At 43.5% G+C, this 18,534-nt stretch overlaps 1 protein-coding gene across 5 annotated transcripts in view; it reads left to right on the forward strand.

The window, feature by feature from the left end:
- usp33 (ubiquitin specific peptidase 33) overlaps nucleotides 1–18,534 on the forward strand; it is an 80,667-nt gene that overhangs the window by 17,512 nt on the left and 44,621 nt on the right. For 4 of the 5 annotated variants that reach the window (XM_068036684.1, XM_068036685.1, XM_068036688.1 and 1 more), the window contains 6 exons: nucleotides 1,094–1,172; nucleotides 1,695–2,106; nucleotides 6,977–7,117; nucleotides 8,339–8,451; nucleotides 15,927–16,099; nucleotides 16,235–16,305. In XM_068036684.1, coding sequence (XP_067892785.1) covers nucleotides 1,094–1,172; nucleotides 1,695–2,106; nucleotides 6,977–7,117; nucleotides 8,339–8,451; nucleotides 15,927–16,099; nucleotides 16,235–16,305 — 989 coding nt within the window. The remainder of the gene's footprint in view (nucleotides 1–1,093; nucleotides 1,173–1,694; nucleotides 2,107–6,976; nucleotides 7,118–8,338; nucleotides 8,452–15,926; nucleotides 16,100–16,234; nucleotides 16,306–18,534) is intronic. The other variant, XM_068036687.1, reaches the window with a different exon arrangement.

Genomic DNA, 18,534 nt, shown 5'->3' on the forward strand with positions numbered 1-18,534 from the left:
CAAGATTCAGTGCTTGAGGTTTTGCATTCGGTGGCACTTTCTGCACATGTAGTTTTCCAGGACATGGGTAGGGTCCTGGAGTCCCCACATGGCACAGGATGTGCATTTGACGGATGTGAACAGCCTTGCCATGCCTCGAGTTATTTATTTACTGCACTAAAATTGGAAGTTATATAAACACAATAAAATGGTTATAAATAGAACAAACAAGTGAGTATCCTACTGACTACTGGTATTTTAGCTTCTAATTAATAGATAGACTTAAATGTTAGAGAAAAATTTAAAATCAGTAGAAAAAAAGCATGAAAATACCCACCAGATACTCGCCGACTAGCTCTTGTGCCTCGCTGCGCGCTCTCCCCTCTTGTGCTATGTGTAGCCCTGAGGTCACACCCAGCCAATCGCCTACCTGCTTCCCTGTGATGTCACACTTCGATTTTTCTTTACGAACGCCAGAAGACTGGCAGCAGCAGCTAGCCCCGCTCTGATCGATAGACCCTCCCCTGCTCTCTCCCTCCCCCTTCTCCCACCCCCCCCCCCCCTCCCCCTCCCCCAAACTCCGGGCTCTCTTGCCCCATTCCGATCTCGCTGTTTTCTGGCGAACTCTTGCTGAGCAGTGGCGGCTGGGTCATAATCAAGGCTGAGTTAGACAGATTTTGATTGACAAGGGAGGTAAGAGTTATGGGGGGCAGGTAGGAAAGTGGAGTTCAGGCCGCGATTAGATTAGCCATGATCTTATTGTATGACGGAGCAGGCTGATTTACCTACTCCTATTTATTTTATGAAAAATGGACCCTGCTCCTCCAGTTTCCTTATGAATGTAGCCAGCATAAGGTTGATGCTGCAAAGCTCGTGGTTCTTGCTCAGTTCGAAGGTCCTTCGGTTAGCAGGTTCATTCAGGGGGCTGTGGATGCTGATGAGCAACGACAGCATTCTTGTGTAGCGCTGCTGCATTACTCCGACCATTGTGTATAATGGGCAAACTGCATTCACACAAATGCACCAGTCATAAGTGATGGGGCCTGTGTATTTGTATAATTTATAAACTAACCAATGCTATAATTCTTTATGATTTGCATGATTGTTTCACCAGCCCCAGCTATGTTGTACCTACAAGTCTGTTCCAGGGAATTAAAACTGTGAATCCTATGTTTCGAGGGTATTCTCAACAGGTGAGTTTTATCACTGGCGAATACTTTCACTGAACGTTTTTATGGTTGATGAATAAGAAATTGAAAATTTTCAATTAGAAGCTCACAATATCTTTAACTTATATGAACGAGGGAGAAAATTGTTACCCTCTGGTGTGGGTGAAGACATTACGTAAATGTGACAGTTAGCTTTGTGTCCCTCTATCCGATTTGTTGAGGTGCAATTTGATTTTAGCAAATAATGAGGCCATAAAATAAGTGGAAAATAATAGAAGAAATTATTAACATTTTAAATTGTCTGTAATTGGAATATATAGCACAAGCAACTTCTGTAAAACACATTACTGCAGATGCTGGAAATTTGAAATATAAACAGAAAATGCTGGAAACACTCATGTCAGGAGTAGCAAAAGAGTGTTAACTTTTCGGATCAAGGACCTATTGACGCAACTACTATTAGAATAGGCATTACTAGTTGCTATTGTGTAGTCTTAAACAATAATTCTGACTTGCCAAAGTTAAGATATTATTTCGTTTTTCCAGGATGCCCAAGAGTTTCTGCGCTGCTTGATGGATCAACTTCATGAGGAGTTGAAGGAACAAGTTATGGAACAGTTTGAAAATTCCCGACGTGCAGCCATGGAAGAGCAAATGGAAGAAGAAAATCTGTCTGATAATGAATTTCAGTCTTGTGATTCATGTGCAGGCAGTGACAAGACTGATCCTGAGACCAACTCGAAGATGTCGACAGAAGACTGCACGGAGGCAGAGCTGCTGGCGTATGAGGAAGTGAAGAATCGTAAAGGCTGGCAACGAGAGAGGAATCTGCTACATAAGCTTTATAGGCCCAACTCTGGAGATGATTTGGATAAAGACATGGACACTTCAACAGGTGCTGATCAAATGGTAGACAGTGATGGGACAGTCAAAGTGCAGATACAAAGCAGGTTGCCAGGTAACCGGGGGTGTTCTTGTTAAAGTTGTGTGGATTTGATCATATTCTCCTATTTGCACAAAGCAGTTATTAATCTTTCATTTAAAGTTGAATAATCCTACCACTAACAACTAGAGGATTCCTGATAAAAAGTGAGATCGGTGACTAGGATTTCTAGTTTCTACTGTTGATGTTTATTATGTTTGCCAATTTTGTGCTGTTGTTTTATAGCAGAACTTTTTACTTTTTAAAAATAAATTGCACTCAATGTGCTAACAAGAGGTATAGCAAACAGCAAGGAGGACTGTGAAAGACTTGAGGAAGACAGACTGGTTCTTTGGCCTGGCAGGGGTCAGATGCAGTTTAATGCCACAGAGTGTGGTGGTGGAGGAATGGGAGTGTACCCTCAATAGAAAAGTACTGAAGGGTATGTAAGAACAGGGGCTTGAGGGTTTAAATATCTAATGTCCTGCAAGTGTCAGTGTGGACAGATGTAACGCAAGCCAGTAGCAATTTGAGTTTTATAAATAAAGGCATATCGTGCAAAAGTAAAAAATGTAATACAAAGCATTGGTTAAGCCACAGCTAAAGTAGTGTGTGCCCCTTTGTAGAAATGACATTGTATTATAACCATAGTGTCTACAGTGTAGAGTTACCAAGATGATGCAAGAAGTGGGAAGACTATAGTCATGAGGTGAAACTTGAGATACTGGGACTACTACTGGAGAAGGTTGAAATGAGATTTAATAAAGGCTTTTAAAGAGTTTGCAGAGTGAATAGGGAAAGGATATTTCCTCTTGGTCAGTTGGTGATGAAGGGTCATCAATTTAAATTGTCATTCAAGTGAACAATACTTTCTTTAGATAGGGCTGTCTGAGGAATGTTTTGTCAAGTGGAGTAGTTGAGGCAGAGAGTATTACAATCTTTTAAGGGAAAAGTGGGAAAATATTTGAAGGAGAGAAAGATGCAGATCTATGGGGAGAGAGCAAGGCAGTGACATTAGTTTTGGTTTGCTCTAGCGCAATACTTGCACTGACATAATTGACAGAATAACCACCTTCTGTGTTATAAGCGTCCACGCCTCAATACTGAACAAATGTTCAGTGCTGGTAACAAGATTGAAAATTAGATGAACTATGACCTTGATGTAATATTTGTCCCCAGGTTGAGCTTCTGACCACACATTTGCGCCTTTCTCCATCTCTAACATTACCCGACTCCGCTCCTTCCTGAGCTACTGAAACCCTCATCCAGGCATTTGTTACCTCTAGACTTGCTATTTTAATGCATTCCTGGCTGGCCTCCCACGTTCTACCCTCCATAAATTTGAGGTCATCCAAATCTTTGCTGCCTATGTCCTTCCTCACACCAAGTCCCATTCACCCATCACCCCTGTGCTCGCTGACCTACACTGGCTCCAGGTCAAGCATTATCTGGATTTCAAAATTCTCATCTTTTCAAATCCCTCCATAGTCTCGCCCCTCCCAGCCCCATGACACTCTGATATATCTGTGTTGTTCTTGAGCATTCCTGATTTTAATCACTGCACCATTGGAGGCCATGCCTTCACAGGCCCTAAGCTCTGGAATGCCTTCCCTAAATCTCTCCATCTCTCTACCTCTTCCTTTTAAGACGCTCCTGGAAACCTACCTCTTTGACCAAGCTTTTGGCTATCTGCACTCCTATCTCAGTAGGTCAGGCAGCATCTGTGGAGAGAAAATCAGTTAACATTACAGGTTTGTGACCTTTCATCAGAAGTGCGTTGACTTGCAAGGCTAAGAGTGGAAGGGATCCCAGCATCCAATGATGGGTCTACTTTTCCAGGTGTTATATTGATAACTTTTGGTTTAAACTGGAGTTCTTAGGTATGGTCTGTGATCATGAGTGGGGCTGATCTGATTAAGTTTTGAGTGAGCAATAGGAAAGGATTGGGGTTATTGATGTATCTCACAGCTGTTAGCTAGGATTTCTATTTAAATGCAGTAGAGTTACATATTTGAAACTTGCAGCCAATTTATTTTAATTGAGAACTGAACTGATGGCCAGGTGGTAATCTGTGTCTGGATGAAATATTTGGTGGTGTCTATTAATTTTATGGCCTCCCTTCTAGAAATTTGCCAAGTACATTTTGCACCCCTGAGCTTCTGGTATAGAGTCTGATTGTGTGGCAGGATAGATAAATGAATTGTGTTCAGGTGTCATTGCAAACCGAACGTGCTAACATCCCCAGTGATTCTCCAATCTGCGTTTCCATTGAGCGAAGCCCTACGCCCAGAAGACGACAAAGGGGTGTTTTTTTTTAAATGTCAAACTCAACGCTTCATTGGTTCAGATAAGTCTGATCTGTTCAATATCATGGTTTTTTGTTAAACCAGCCATGCATGTCTAAGGATGCAGTTGTACTGTCTCTTTTGTGTTGTTAAGCAGATCACAGCAAAACAACAGTGATGATCTAACTGAGCCAAGTCGAACTAAGTTTAGTCCTCCAGTAAAATAAAGTGGCTGCAAATTTCAAATATTTAACACTTAGCTACTACTGCACTTACATAGACACTCTACCAAGAGCTGCATGATGCATCAATAACCCTGTATCACTGACTATAACTGAGCTACAGTATTGAGACCCACTTTGGGGCAGTCAGGCTCATATGGATTGGGCTTGATAGCATGTGGAGCACACCTTCAGCACAGGGTCAATCTGTGCTTATTAAACTGCAGGATGTTTTTTCTTGATTTTGTTTTTTGTGTGTGTAGTTATGTTCCAGCCAGTACTTTTAAAACATTTAAAATTTTTTGGTCAGAAGCAGAGCTCTGCATGCAATTGGCAGCCTGCAGCGTTACTTTAGTGTTGCTGGCTACCAATCACCCTGCATGGTTACTGATCTCAGACCAGTTATGTAATATTACCCACGGCCTTGGACACCATCATTGAGTTTCCTGGATTACTGCAACCTGAATAGTCATTTACTTTATATACCAACAGTTGTGATTGCGTCTTGATAACCATTGCTTCACTCTTCTTCAGAGTATTGATTTCAGAACCACTTATATTCATTTGCAACGTTTGGCAGTTCTTGGAGTCTTCGATTAGCACAGAAGGCAATTTTCCCCAACATACCCTTGTTGGTGCAATTGCTATATATATATATCGACACGCTAATCCATTTCCCTGCCCTATTTCTGTTACTTTAATATTTTCTCTCTCTGAAATGTTAATCAAATTTCCTCTTAACTGTTCTGTTTGATTCGGTAGCCATTTGTAGTGATGCGCAAATCACCGTTGGCATTTAAAAAGAAGTTTCTTCTAACTTCTTCAAGCTTCTAGTACCAATCCTAATGTTCTCTTACTATTTATCCACCAACCGGTGGAAGTAATATTTCACTGTTGATCTGCAAACACACAAACTCGAGATTTTTTATTTTATTTTTATTTATTATTTTATTTTAGAGATACAGCACTGAAACAGGCCCTTCGGCCCCCCGAGTCTGTGCCGACCATCAACCACCCATTTATACTACTCCTACATTAAACCCATATTCCTACCACATCCCCACCTTCCCTCAATTCCCCTACCTATACTAGGGGCAATTTACAATGGCCAATTTACCTATAAACCTGCAAGTCTTTGGCTGTGGGAGGAAACCGGAGCACCCAGCGAAAACCCACGCAGTCACAGGGAGAACTTGCAAACTCCACACAGGCAGTACCCGGGTCGCTGGAGCCGTGAGGCTGCGGTGCTAACCACTGCACCACTGAACACCAACTTTAGATTCCTAATTGCTGCCCTCACTGCTCAAGCTTTTTAAATCTTTGTCGCTTTTCAATAGCGCCACTCAAACCTCCACTGCCTAGAAAGACAAAGGAAACAGGTGTATGGGAACAGCATCACCTCCAAGTCTCTCACAACCACAATTTGCCTTTATATTACGCCTTTTAGAGGGCCTTTAAATCAGTAAAATGTCCCAAGATGCTTCACAGGTTATCCGGCCAAGCCACTTAAGGAGATATTGGGACAGATGGCCAAAGGCTTGGTAAAAGGAGGTTTTAATGAGTGTCTTAAAGGAGGAGAAGAGGGATGGAGAGGTTTATGGAGGGAATTCCAGAGCTTCAGGCCTAGGTAGCTGAAGGCATAGCTGCCAATGGTGGCACATCTTGGGCATATATTGCCATTTCTTTGTTGTTGAGTCAAAATACTGGAGCTCCCTACCTAACAGCATTGTAGGAGCACCTTCAGCACACAGACTGCAGCTGTTCAAGAAGACGATCCACCTGCCACCATCTCCAGGGCAAATAGAGTTGGACAATAAATGCTGGACTTGGCAATGCTGCCCACATCTGGAAAATGAATTTTAAAATATTACATCCTCTCATGCTTGACACCACCCCAGTCAATTTTTCTATGGCTTCAATATCCTTTCTATAATGGTCTGGTTACAGCTGCCTACAGTACTCCTACTGTGGCGTAACCAGTTTCTTCTACGAATTTGTCCTGTTTTAATTAATTTGCTCCTGTTTATAAATCCTACAGTTCTATTTTTTGCCCTTGTGTTTTTTTCCATCTGATATCCTTTTTAAAGGTCTCTGTCTATGCCAGGTGAGTTCCGTACAACTGCATTTGCCTCATATATGCAGCCCCCCCCTTGCCCCTCCGAAGCCTGCTTTGTATCTTCCTGCAGTCTCCCAAATACTTTCTCTGTTTGTTTGTCTATCTCCACCTTTTGTATTGTTAACAAAAATTTTATATTCCTTCTGTAGTCATGTCCAAATCGTTTATCAAGAGCCAGACGACCCAACACACATTTGTGGGGCATGCAGTAGCTACATCGTATCATAAAACTTTCAAGTTTCCTTTTGTTGGTACAGTGCAACTGAAACCTATTTTTCTTTTAGAGGTTACCTGTGATGTGTCTATGCGCAGTCCCTCAAGACCTAGCAGTCCTATGTTCAATGAAACAGTGCATTCAAGGCTGTCCAGCAGTTCACCCAGATCCACTTCAGTGTGGGGAGGTCTTGTTTCTTCACATAAAAAAGGTATGCTCTGTTGAAGGGTGGAGTTGAAAATCACCACAGAAGTTATCCCTGTGGGTAGGATCACAGTCTGTGTACAAACCCAGAGATTCCAGTTTGACTGGTTTGTGCTGGGTGAGCTGATTACATCTGAGGCAATATTGGAGAGCTACAATTGTCATCAGCGCTCATAGACTGGGTTTGGAGTGGGGGGAGGAAATTGGTTAAGGTTCCCAGTCCTGATACTTTGTCTCCTGCTGGAAATCGGATGACACTAGGATTAGGCCTGGCTCTGATTATTCAAGATCCTGCCAGCATTCGAGGTTCATACATGAAGAATGGCCACTTAACCAAGGTGCTAGAGAGTCATAGTCTTTTCTGGAACTGTTCCCCAACTTGGTATCTATCTTTGGGAAAGGAAGAGAGACAATCTGTCATTTTGACACTAACCTTGGCATGTGTTCTGATTTAATCCCTACATTTTAGAATAAATATCAGAACCTGTATTAATAGGAAAGGGGCCAATGCTTTGAACATGTATGTTTACTCTGTAGTGATGGTCTAATGATTCTTGTGCAGTTTGATGAAAGGAAAATAAAAGATGGAGTTAGGTCATGTGGAATGCTACTACCAGGCATGTTTACATAGTGACCACCAGTGCAACTATATTCTGTTTAACTTAAAAGGGAGGAATGCAACCATCTGGTTTTCAGTTAGCTTTCTTAGTGAAATTTATTGCTCAGGATCACTTTTCTATTTGGTCACCAAGCACTTTTGGATCAAGTATGCCACAGTTTGGTTGAGGAGTAGAGCACCCTCTACTCTGCCCTAACTTCAGCTATTACTTCACTATTGCTCCCAACTGCAGCAATTTTCAATTCCCAGGCTTAGCATCCCAAGTAAGATTGCTGAATTAAATTAGAGGCAGTTTTCTGCCATGAGCCCATGCACCCCCCCCCCCCCCGCCCCTCTGTGGATCTGGAGTGTGACTGGTCAAGCTCTTTTTCAGAGACAGAGGAGACTTTCTTCCTACCTGTCTCTGCTGGATTTGAGCCCAGGTGCCAGAAGTGAAAGTCAAACCTTTCTGCCACACAGTCTCAACAACGGAACTTTTTGTTACCCAACCAATGTTAAAGGAGTAAAGGGTGATTCTTTATTAAATGTCCAATTCATAAAATCGTTTTAATATAGAATTCCTTCCCAATGAAATTCTTTTCCTGTTTGTTTTCTACTTTTATATTATAGTTACCTCTTTCACACCTCTTAAAAAGAGAAAGCAGGTGAAATACAGGAGTATTATTTCTGATGTCTTTGATGGCACTATTGTGAGCTCAGTGCAATGTTTGACCTGTGATCGGGTAAGTATGCAACTTGTTGCCAATTCCAATATGACTTGCAGCTTACATTTAGTAATATTGAATTAAGTAAATTTGTTACCAGCATATAGCCCTTTACAGCTCAGAGCGATCTCTGAAAAGACAAGTGGACTTTGTGCGTGTTTTTTTCAGTTGTTTTGGCGGCTGCTGTTGTACTGATAAATAGACACAAACTTGTATCCTCCTGCTAGCCCTCAGTCTATCCAGATTTAGCCTGCATTTAAAAAAAAAAAGCACAGCTGTGTGCCTGCATATTGATGAATGTGAAATAGGCACAATCATCTGTTCCCGTTGTTGGGTGCAATTGAAGATTGAGCCATCTGTACTTTCTATCTTTCAAATAGAATCTTCTACTTGGCGCCTTCCAACCTACCGTTTCTCCATGCTGTCTAAATTTTTCTTCAATTATTTATTACTTCCTTTTTAAGTTCTCTTATGGTTTGTGTTTTTACCACTGCTTCGGGAACGGCATCTCATGTCCTAACAACCCTTTGTCTAACAAAATAACCTCCCTTTTCATTCTTTTTAAAATCTTGAATTTCTGCCCGTTAATATCATTGGACGGTTTTTTTCCAATTTGCTGTACAATGATGCTTCGTGATTTTGAAAATTGTTGTTAACTCAATTGGCCTTTTATATTTTAATGCAAAGAGCCCCAGTTTTCCCAACCTCCTAATTAAAACTTCTCATCTCTGGTTTCAAAGTGAATCACTTCTGCATCCCCTTCATGGCCTTAATGCCCTTCTTTCAGTTGTAGGAGAGTTATAGTCAGACCCCATCTTTCAGTATTTGGACACTGCCCCTCGGGAAGGATATATTGACCTTGGAGATGGTATAGTGCAGATTCACCTCAACTATACCAGCCCTTGAAAAGTTGCATAAACTTGACTTGTATTTCCTTGAGTTCTGACACGCTAGTATGTGTGCTCTTCCACCACCGCCTTTTTTATACAGCTTCGTCAACTTACTTCAGCCCTTGTCTGGTTTTCAGTTGTCAGAATTGATGGCCACCCATCACCAGAACTGGACTGTGCAGTTCAAAACGAATCCAGAGAGTATCAGTGGAGACATGCCCTCATGCTTGCTATCTTATTGGGTGCTAAGAATAAATAAGAATTCTTAATTTCTATGAACTAAAAAGTGAGAGCTACTCTATGCCACATGCACTGCTATACTGCTGATGTGTTCTGTAGAAATCTACTGCCTCTTTTTCGTATAAAATTGGTTTTAATTCAAAGAACTGGATTTATTTTATCAAGACTAGGCTGAGTTAAAATCTAAATATTGTTTGGGACATATGGAGTTGGTCTTTTCCTGCAGTTTGTCTAAGTCCTGGATTGGTAAATAACCTGGATTGTGCTGGGCCAAACCTTTTTTTATACATCAAAAAAGTGGCGGTGCACCCTACTGCTTAAGGTTGCCCACAATGTAGGAGCAACTGGATATCGTCACTCAGCAGGTGTTTGGAGTGGAGGTTGCGGTGCCTTACTTGTATAACCATGGTTATGAACTTTGGTTTGGCAGATCCCTGTTAATATGATTGAGGGAGCTGTTCACTGCATGTAATGTGGTGTGGGATTTGTTAAATCAAGGGACTTGATGCATGCTTTTCACAGTTACCATGTGATTTTCTGCCAAATTTTGCATGCAGTCACAGAATCAGTACAAATGCTGGTTTTTAAGCGGGTATGAGTAATTTTATTTGCCCTAGGGATTGCTTGACACTGATGCTGACACTGCTTGTGGAAGGGAAGTGTTTGATTGCTTAGCACAGTCATTCTTTTGCTTACCACAAACATCCAGGGAATTATGTTTGTTAATTATATCATGCTTATTATATCATTTACTTTGTTTTCTATTATAAAAAACCCAAGTAAGTGTTGCATGCAAACATTGGGGATGGGAATAAGTGCGTATTATATGCGGGTGGTGGGCGGGGAAGGAGAGAATTAGTTGCTCTATAAATCATGAAATTTTAAACTGTGGTACAGAATATGAATTCTATCCATCAGCATCTCCTCTTTGCGTCAGTATTTAGCATTTATGGTTGACATTCTCTTACTCCTCGACCCTGTTTTTGTTGTCCCATAAAGGGCTGTTCCCTTTGAGCTGTGCCAGGACTGACAAACAGTCTGTGACCGGGATGCTATCTTGCCTCTTAGTGGCCGTCAATCCTAATATGTAGTTGCAGCATTTGAGTTTTGCTGAAAATAGAGACATGTTGTCAAAGCTTTTCGTCTTGCACTCATCAGGACTACCCGCAAGAATATTGGTAGAGGCGTTGCCAAAACAGTGTCCAACATTAGATGTGATTCCGTGATTGGACAACATTTGCTAAATAATCCACAGTGTGCTAAGAATTATGCTGACAACCAATTTAAGATTATCAGTAGGGCTCACATTGTGGCGCATTTGCGCGTGCTGGAAGCTACATATTAATACACAGGGCCCTGTTCTTTGCAGACAGAAAGAATACGTACAAACATTGTGCCCGTTTCAGCTGAACAAAATAAGTGACAGCCATTCGCTGGTTCATTTCTAAGGGCAATGCCTTGACCAATCAGAGTCAAGCTGCCTGGTTTAAATTTCAAACCAAGCTTGGCAGTTAACGGTCAGTCACCGTTAACTGGTGCATTCTCCATGGCAACACCTCTACCAATCAGAGTTCACTTGGCAACCAATCAGCACTCTCTTCTCATGCAGTATAAAGTTGCTGTTTTCCCTTGCGTGCTAAGAGCGAAGTCCAAAGTACGGAAAGTCCTCATCAGGGAACTCCTCTTTGCTGACGATGCTGCTTTAACATCTCACACTGAAGAGTGCCTGCAGAGTCTCATTGACAGGTTTGCGGCTGCCTGCAATGAATTTGGCCTAACCATCAGCCTCAAGAAAACGAACATCATGGGGCAGGACGTCAGAAATGCTCCATCCATCAATATTGGCGACCACGCTCTGGAAGTGGTTCAAGAGTTCACCACCTTCTGTTGCTCAGAAGGGAAGGGGGAAGAGGAGCAGAGCATTAGTCATTGGGGACTCCATAGTTAGGGGAACAGATAGGAGGTTCTGTGGGAACGAGGGAGACTCACGGTTGGTGTGTTGCCTCCCAGGTGCCAGGGTTCGTGATGTCTCGGATCGTGTTTTTGGGATCCTTAAGGGGGAGGGGGAGCAGCCCCAAGTCGTGGTCCATATAGGCACCAACGACATAGGTAGGAAGAGAGATGGGGATTTAAGACAAATTCAGGGAGCTAGGGTGGAAGCTTAGAGCGAGAACAAACAGAGTTGTTATCTCTGGGTTGTTGCCCGTGCCACGTGATAGCGAAGCGAGGAATAGGGAGAGAGAGGAGTTGAACACGTGGCTGCAGGGATGGTGCAGGAGGGAGGGTTTTGGTTTCCTGGATAATTGGGGCTCTTTCTGGGGTAGGTGGGACCTCTACAAACAGGATGGTCTTCACCTGAACCAGAGGGGTACCAATATCCTGGGGGGGGAGATTTGCTAGTGCTCTTCGGGGGGGTTTAAACTAATTCAGCAGGGGAATGGGAACCTAAATTGTAGTTCCAGTGTACAGGATGTTGAGAGTAGTGAGGTCAGGGATAAGGTTACAAGGACGCAAGAGGGCACTGGCAAGCAAGAACTTGGTTTAAAGTGTGTCTACTTCAACGCCAGGAGCATCCGGAATAAGGTGGGTGAGCTTGCAGCATGGGTTGGTACCTGGGATCTCGATGTAGTGGCCATTTCGGAGATATGGGTAGAGCAGGGGCAGGAATGGATGTTGCAGGTTCCGGGATTTAGATGTTTCAGTAAGAACAGAGAATATGGTAAAAGAGGGGGCGGTGTGGCATTGTTAATCAAGGAGAGTATTACAGCGACAGAAAGGACGTTTGAGGACTCGTCTACTGAGGTAGTATGGGCCGAGGTTAGAAACAGGAGAGGAGAGGTTACCCTGTTGGGAGTCTTCTATAGACCTCCGAATAGTTCCAGAGATGTAGAGGAAAGGATAGTGAAGATGATTCTCGACAGGGGCGAGAGTAACAGGGTAGTTGTTGTGGGGGACTTTAACTTTCCAAATATTGACTGGAAATACTATAGTTCGAGTACTTTAGATGGGTCAGTTTTTGTCCAGTGTGTGCAGGAGGGTTTTCTGACACAGTATGTAGACAGGCCAACCAGGGGCGATGCCACATTGGATTTGGTACTGGGTAATGAACCTGGCCAGGTGTTAGATTTAGATGTAGGTGAGCACTTTGATAGTGATCACAATTTGGTTAGGTTTACCTTAGCGATGGGCAGGGACAGGTATATACTGCAGGGCAAGAATTATAGCTGGGGGAAAGGAAATTATGATGCGATTAGGCAAGATTTAGGATGGGGAAGGAAACTGCAGGGGATGGGCACAATCGAAATGTGGAGCTTATTCAAGGAGCAGCTACTGCGTGTCCTTGATAAGTATGTACCTGTGAGGCAGGGAGGAAGTTGTCGAGCGAGGGAGCTGTGGTTTACTAAAGAAGTTTAAGCGCTTGTCAAGAGGAAGAAGAAGGCTTATGTTAGGATGAGACGTGAAGACTCAGGGCGCTTGAGAGTTACAAGCTAGCCAGGAAGGATCTAAAGGGAGAGCTAAGAAGAGCAAGGAGAGGACACGAGAAGTCATTGGCGGGTAGGATCAGGGAAAACCCTAAGGCTTTCTATAGGTATATCAGGAATAAAAGAATGACTAGAGTTAGATTAGGGCCAATCAAGGATAGTAGTGGGAAGTTGTGTGTGAAATCAGATGAGATCGGGGAAGCGTTAAATGAATATTTTTCGTCAGTATTTACAGTGGAGAAAGAAAATGTTGTCGAGGAGAATACTGAGATTCAGACTACTAGGCTGGATGGGATTGAGGTTCACAAGGAGGAGGTGTTAGCAATTTTGGAAAGTGTGAAAATAGATAAGTCCCCTGGGCCAGATGGGATTTATCCTAGGATTCTCTGGGAAGCCAGGGAGGAGATTGCAGAGCCTTTGTCCTTGATCTTTATGTCATCATTGTCGACAGGAATAGTGCCAGAAGACTGGAGGATAGCAAATGTTGTCCCCTTGTTCAAGAAGGGGAGTAGAGACAGCCTTGGTAATTATATATCTGTGAGCCTTCGGTTGTGGGTAAAATGTTGGAAAAGGTTATAAGAGACAGGATTTATAAACGTCTTGAAAAGAATAAGTTCATTAGCGATAGCACGGTTTTGTGAAGGGTAGGTCGTGCCTCACAAACCTTATTGAGTTTTTCGAGAAGGTGACCAAACAGGTGGATGAGGGTAAAGCAGTGGATGTGGTGTATATGGATTTCAGTAAGGCGTTTGATAAGGTTCCCCACGGTAGGCTATTGCAGAAAATACGGAAGTATGGGGTTGAAGGTGATTTAGAGCTTTGGATCAGAAATTGGCTAGCTGAAAGAAGACAGAGGGTGGTGATTGATGGCAAATGTTCATCCTGGAGTTTAGTTACTAGTGGTGTACCGCAAGGATCTGTTTTGGGGCCACTGCTGTTTGTCATTTTTATAAATGACCTGGAAGAGGTTGTAGAAGGGTGGGTTAGTAAATTTGCGGATGACACGAGTTGTGGATAGTGCCGAAGGATGTTGTAGGGTACAGAGGGACATAGATAGGCTGCAGAGCTGGGCTGAGAGATGGCAAATGGAGTTTAATGCGGAAAAGTGTGAGGTGATTCACTTTGGAAGGAGTAACAGGAATGCAGAGTACTGGGCTAATGGGAAGATTCTTGGTAGTGTAGATGAGCAGAGAGATCTTGGTGTCCAGGTACATAAATCCCTGAAAGTTGCTACCCAGGTTAATAGGGCTGTTAAGAAGGCATATGGTGTGTTAGCTTTTATTAGTAAGGGGATCGAGTTTCGGAGCCACGAGGTCATGCTGCAGCTGTACAGAACTCTGGTGAGGCCGCACCTGGAGTATTGCGTGCAGTTCTGGTCAGCGCATTATAGGAAGGATGTGGAAGCTTTGGAAAGGGTGCAGAGGAGATTTACTAGGATGTTGCCTGGTATGGAGGGAAGGTCTTACGAGGAAAGGCTGAGGGACTTGAGGTTGTTTTCGTTGGAGAGAAGGAGGAGGAGAGGTGACTTAATAGAGACATATAAGATAATCAGAGGGTTAGATAGGGTGGATAGTGAGAGTCTTTCTTTCTTTTTCCTCGGATGGTGATGGCAAACACGAGGGGACATAGCTTTAAGTTGAGGGGTGATAGATACAGGACAGATGTTAGAGGTAGTTTCTTTACTCAGAGAGTAGTAGGGGCGTGGAACGCCCTGCCTGCAACAGTAGTAGACTCGCCAACTTTAAGGGCATTTAAGTGGTCATTGGATAGACATATGGATGAAAATGGAATAGTGTCGGTCAGATGGTTTCACAGGTCGGCGCAACATCGAGGGCCGAAGGGCCTGTACTGCACTGTAATGTTCTAATTCTAATTCTACCTCGGCTCAACTATCACCAGTAACCTGTCTGTAGATGCAGAAATCAACAAGCGCATGGGAAAGGCTTCCACTGCTATGTCCAGGCTGGCCAAGAGAGTGGGAAAATGGCGCGAGTGTATCAGGCCTGTGTCCTCAGTACCTTGCTCTATGGCAGCGAGGCCTGGACAACGTATGTCAGCCAAGAGCGACGTCTCAATTCATTCCATCTTCGCTGCCTCCGGAGAATACTTGGCATCAGGTGGCAGGACCGTATCTCCAACACAGAAGTCCTCGAGGCGGCCAACATCCCCAGCTTATACACACTACTGAGTCAGCGGCGCTTGAGATGGCTTGGCCATGTGAGCCGCATGGAAGATGGCAGGATCCCCAAAGACACATTGTACAGCGAGCTCGCCACTGGTATCAGACCCACCGGCCGTCCATGTCTCCGCTTTAAAGACGTTTGCAAACGCGGCATGAAATCCTGTGACATTGATCACAAGTCGTGGGAGTCAGTTGCCAGTGTTCGCCAGAGCTGGCGGGCAGCCATAAAGACGGGGCTGAAGTGTGGCGAGTTGAAGAGACTTCGTAGTTGGCAGGAAAAAAGACAGAAGCGCAAGGGGAGAGCCAACTGTGTAACAGCCCCGACAAGCAAATTTCTCTGCAGCACCTGTGGAAGAGCCTGTCACTCTAGAATTGGCCTTTATAGCCACTCCAGGCGCTGCTTCACAAACCACTGACCACCTCCAGGCACTTATCCATTGCCTCTCGCGATAAGGAGGCCAAAGAAGAAGAAGGTATTGCGGATTGTGCTGATGAGTGCAAGATGAAAAACTTCAACAACAAAGCCGGCACGGACACGATGGGCCTGTTTCTGTGCTGTCTAACTCTGACTCTATGACTAATGTCTATAATTTCAGCAGTACTCAAGTTCTGTGCTACCAATTGACTATTTGTTCATTTCATATTTTCAGAATTTGCTCTTTTATCTCTAATCTGTTTTGCCTATGCTTTTACCTCTAGGTATCTACCACTTTAGAAACCTTTCAGGATCTTTCTCTGCCTATCCCGGGTAAAGAAGATCTGGCCAAGCTGCATTCCTCAAGTCACCAAATGTCTTTAGTGAAAGCAGGGTCATGCGGTGAAGCATATACTCCACAAGGTTGGATAGCGTACGTCATGGAATACATTAAGAGGTGCGAGTCAGGCTTTCTTTGGGTGGGGAGGGGGGAAATGAAAAGTTTAATTAGAACTGCTTTCCTTCTGTGGGAGCAAAGCAGTTGCAGCCTTTTCAGATTAATATTTGTGTTTGTTATCTTCTGTGTTCCTAGTTGGTTCTGGGGTCCTGTGGTATCTTTGCAGGATTGTCTGGCTGCCTTTTTCGCTAGAGATGAGCTCAAAGGTGAGTAAGGATTCTGTGTACAATTCTGTCGTGGGTTGGGTGGTGGTGGGATTGCGGAGGGGTGCAGAGGCCCTAATGGATTGCAATAAGAGGAAATTAAAATAAATTTGCTCATCTTTGAGCTGTCTTCTGAATCAACTATGTCAACAGCAGATGTGTTGTACTATTACAAAGATTGTATGAAAGGATATGTTGTAACTTGGGAGCAAAATATGTTTACATTGCCTCAAGTGGGCTAAAGATACTTTCTCTTGTAATACTGTGCCCTCCTGGCCAGGATGTTGATTTGTCTGTTCCTGTTCTGTGCTGATCCCATTTGAAGAGGAACTGGTTGAGATGCAAGGGAAAAAGTCTATCCAGTTCCTTCCTGCTACTTGCTGTCCAGAGACTCCTGCTGGAAAGTTTGCACATGTATGTGTTTTTTCTCATTATGGGATATGGGTGTCGCTTGTAAGGCCAGCATTTATTGCCCAGTCCTCATTCTCCTCGAAGTTGGTGGTGAACTGAATTCTTGAATACCTTTGTGTTACTTGCTTAGCCATTTTGAAGAGTAGTGAAGAGTCAACCATATTGCTGTGGGTCTGGTGTCACATAGGCCAGACCAGGTAAGGGAAGCAAATTTTCTTTCTGAAAGGACATTAGTGAACGAGGTGGTGGTTTTATGACAATCCAGTAGTTTCGTGGTCACCATGAGCTTACATATATGTCAGGTCAAAGCAAGGTTAAGCTCATCATGATTGCCTCCATGGTCAAATAACCTGCCAAACCTCGCAGTTGTCACGCTCAGGCAATATGATTTTATGAATTATAAATATGAACTTGAGTAAAACCAAAACAGCCACTTTCCTGTCAAACAAAATGGAGTTGAGGTCAGGTGACCTTTTCTTTCCTGCCAGCACACATGGAACTGCAGAAAACTGAGCTAATTCTCATGTCTGGACCAGTCTTGGTGAAGTCATTAAAATGCAAATGACCCTTCCTGCGGTAATAACTGCTTTTCTCCACATTATTTTAAAAAGAAAACTGGGTTCACAATACTGTTGCAGACTCTTTGACTCAAACCCAGAAAATGTGTGTGTCAAGCTCCTCGGGCTCCATTGTCTGACAGTGGCCTAACCATCAGAAACTATTTGAGGATGATGGAAAGCGGTGCTTAGGGTCACATGACAGAAACTAGGTTTCTGATGAGGGGTTTTCATGTATTTTCTGGGCAGACAGACAGAAAAACATCTATGCCAATGAAGAGAAAAGACCTTGCCCTGCTTTCTGCCACATGCAGGCAGAGACTCGAGTTGGCCTTCACCATTCCACCTGAGGAATTGTACCAGAGCTTTGCCATTGAACCTTGACTGGAGTATAACAAGAGAAATCTGCGACTGCGAACATAAAACAGCAGTGAATCTGTCCTCCTAAACCTCCAGAGCTTTTCTTCAGTGCACAAAGAAAGATGACAGGCCTGCATCATTTCAAGCCTTTACCCTGGGGAAAAGCAAATGTAACAGAGAACTCTTGAAATCATAAGATATAATCGCATGCTACTTTTATAATCAGTCTTTTCTTGAGAGTGAATGTAGTTGCGTATATTTGGGTGTTGAACAATAAAGATTTATCTTTTAAAACTTAGGAAAACCTGTCATTTGTCTGTTCATGAAAGTTAAAGCACTCAGGATCTAAACACTTTTTTTAAAAAACCAGTCTTTGAGCAGTGGAGCGGTGAAAAGGGGGAGCCATTCCTGTTGTCATGAACGTGCGATGCTGAATGATGATTTTTTTAATCCAACGGTTGGAAACCTAAATTCAACTTTTAAAAAGACAGCAGCTAAGATGGCCACCGCAGTTTGCATTGAAATACCTCATTCCAAGGTATTGAGGTGTAGACGCATGTCTGAATAGCCTTCATCCAGAACAATGGTTTGAGCAGTTTGAGTGAGCTATCTGGTGTCGCCTCGTTAGCAAGACATTCAAAGCTCTCTCTCTCTCTCTCTGCCCCCCTCTCTCTCTCTCTGCCCCTCTCTCTCTCTCTCTCTCTCTGCCCCTCTCTCTCTCTCTCTCTCTCTCTGCCCCTCTCTCTCTCTCTCTCTCTCTCTGCCCCTCTCTCTCTCTCTCTCTGCCCCTCTCTCTCTCTCTCTCTCTCTCTGCCCCTCTCTCTCTCTCTCTCTGCCCCTCTCTCTCTCTCTCTCTCTCTCTCTCTGCCCCTCTCTCTCTCTCTCTCTCTCTCTGCCCCTCTCT

Source organism: Heterodontus francisci, chromosome 8 (genome assembly GCF_036365525.1).
Source record: "Heterodontus francisci isolate sHetFra1 chromosome 8, sHetFra1.hap1, whole genome shotgun sequence".
Lineage (NCBI taxonomy): Eukaryota > Metazoa > Chordata > Chondrichthyes > Heterodontiformes > Heterodontidae > Heterodontus > Heterodontus francisci.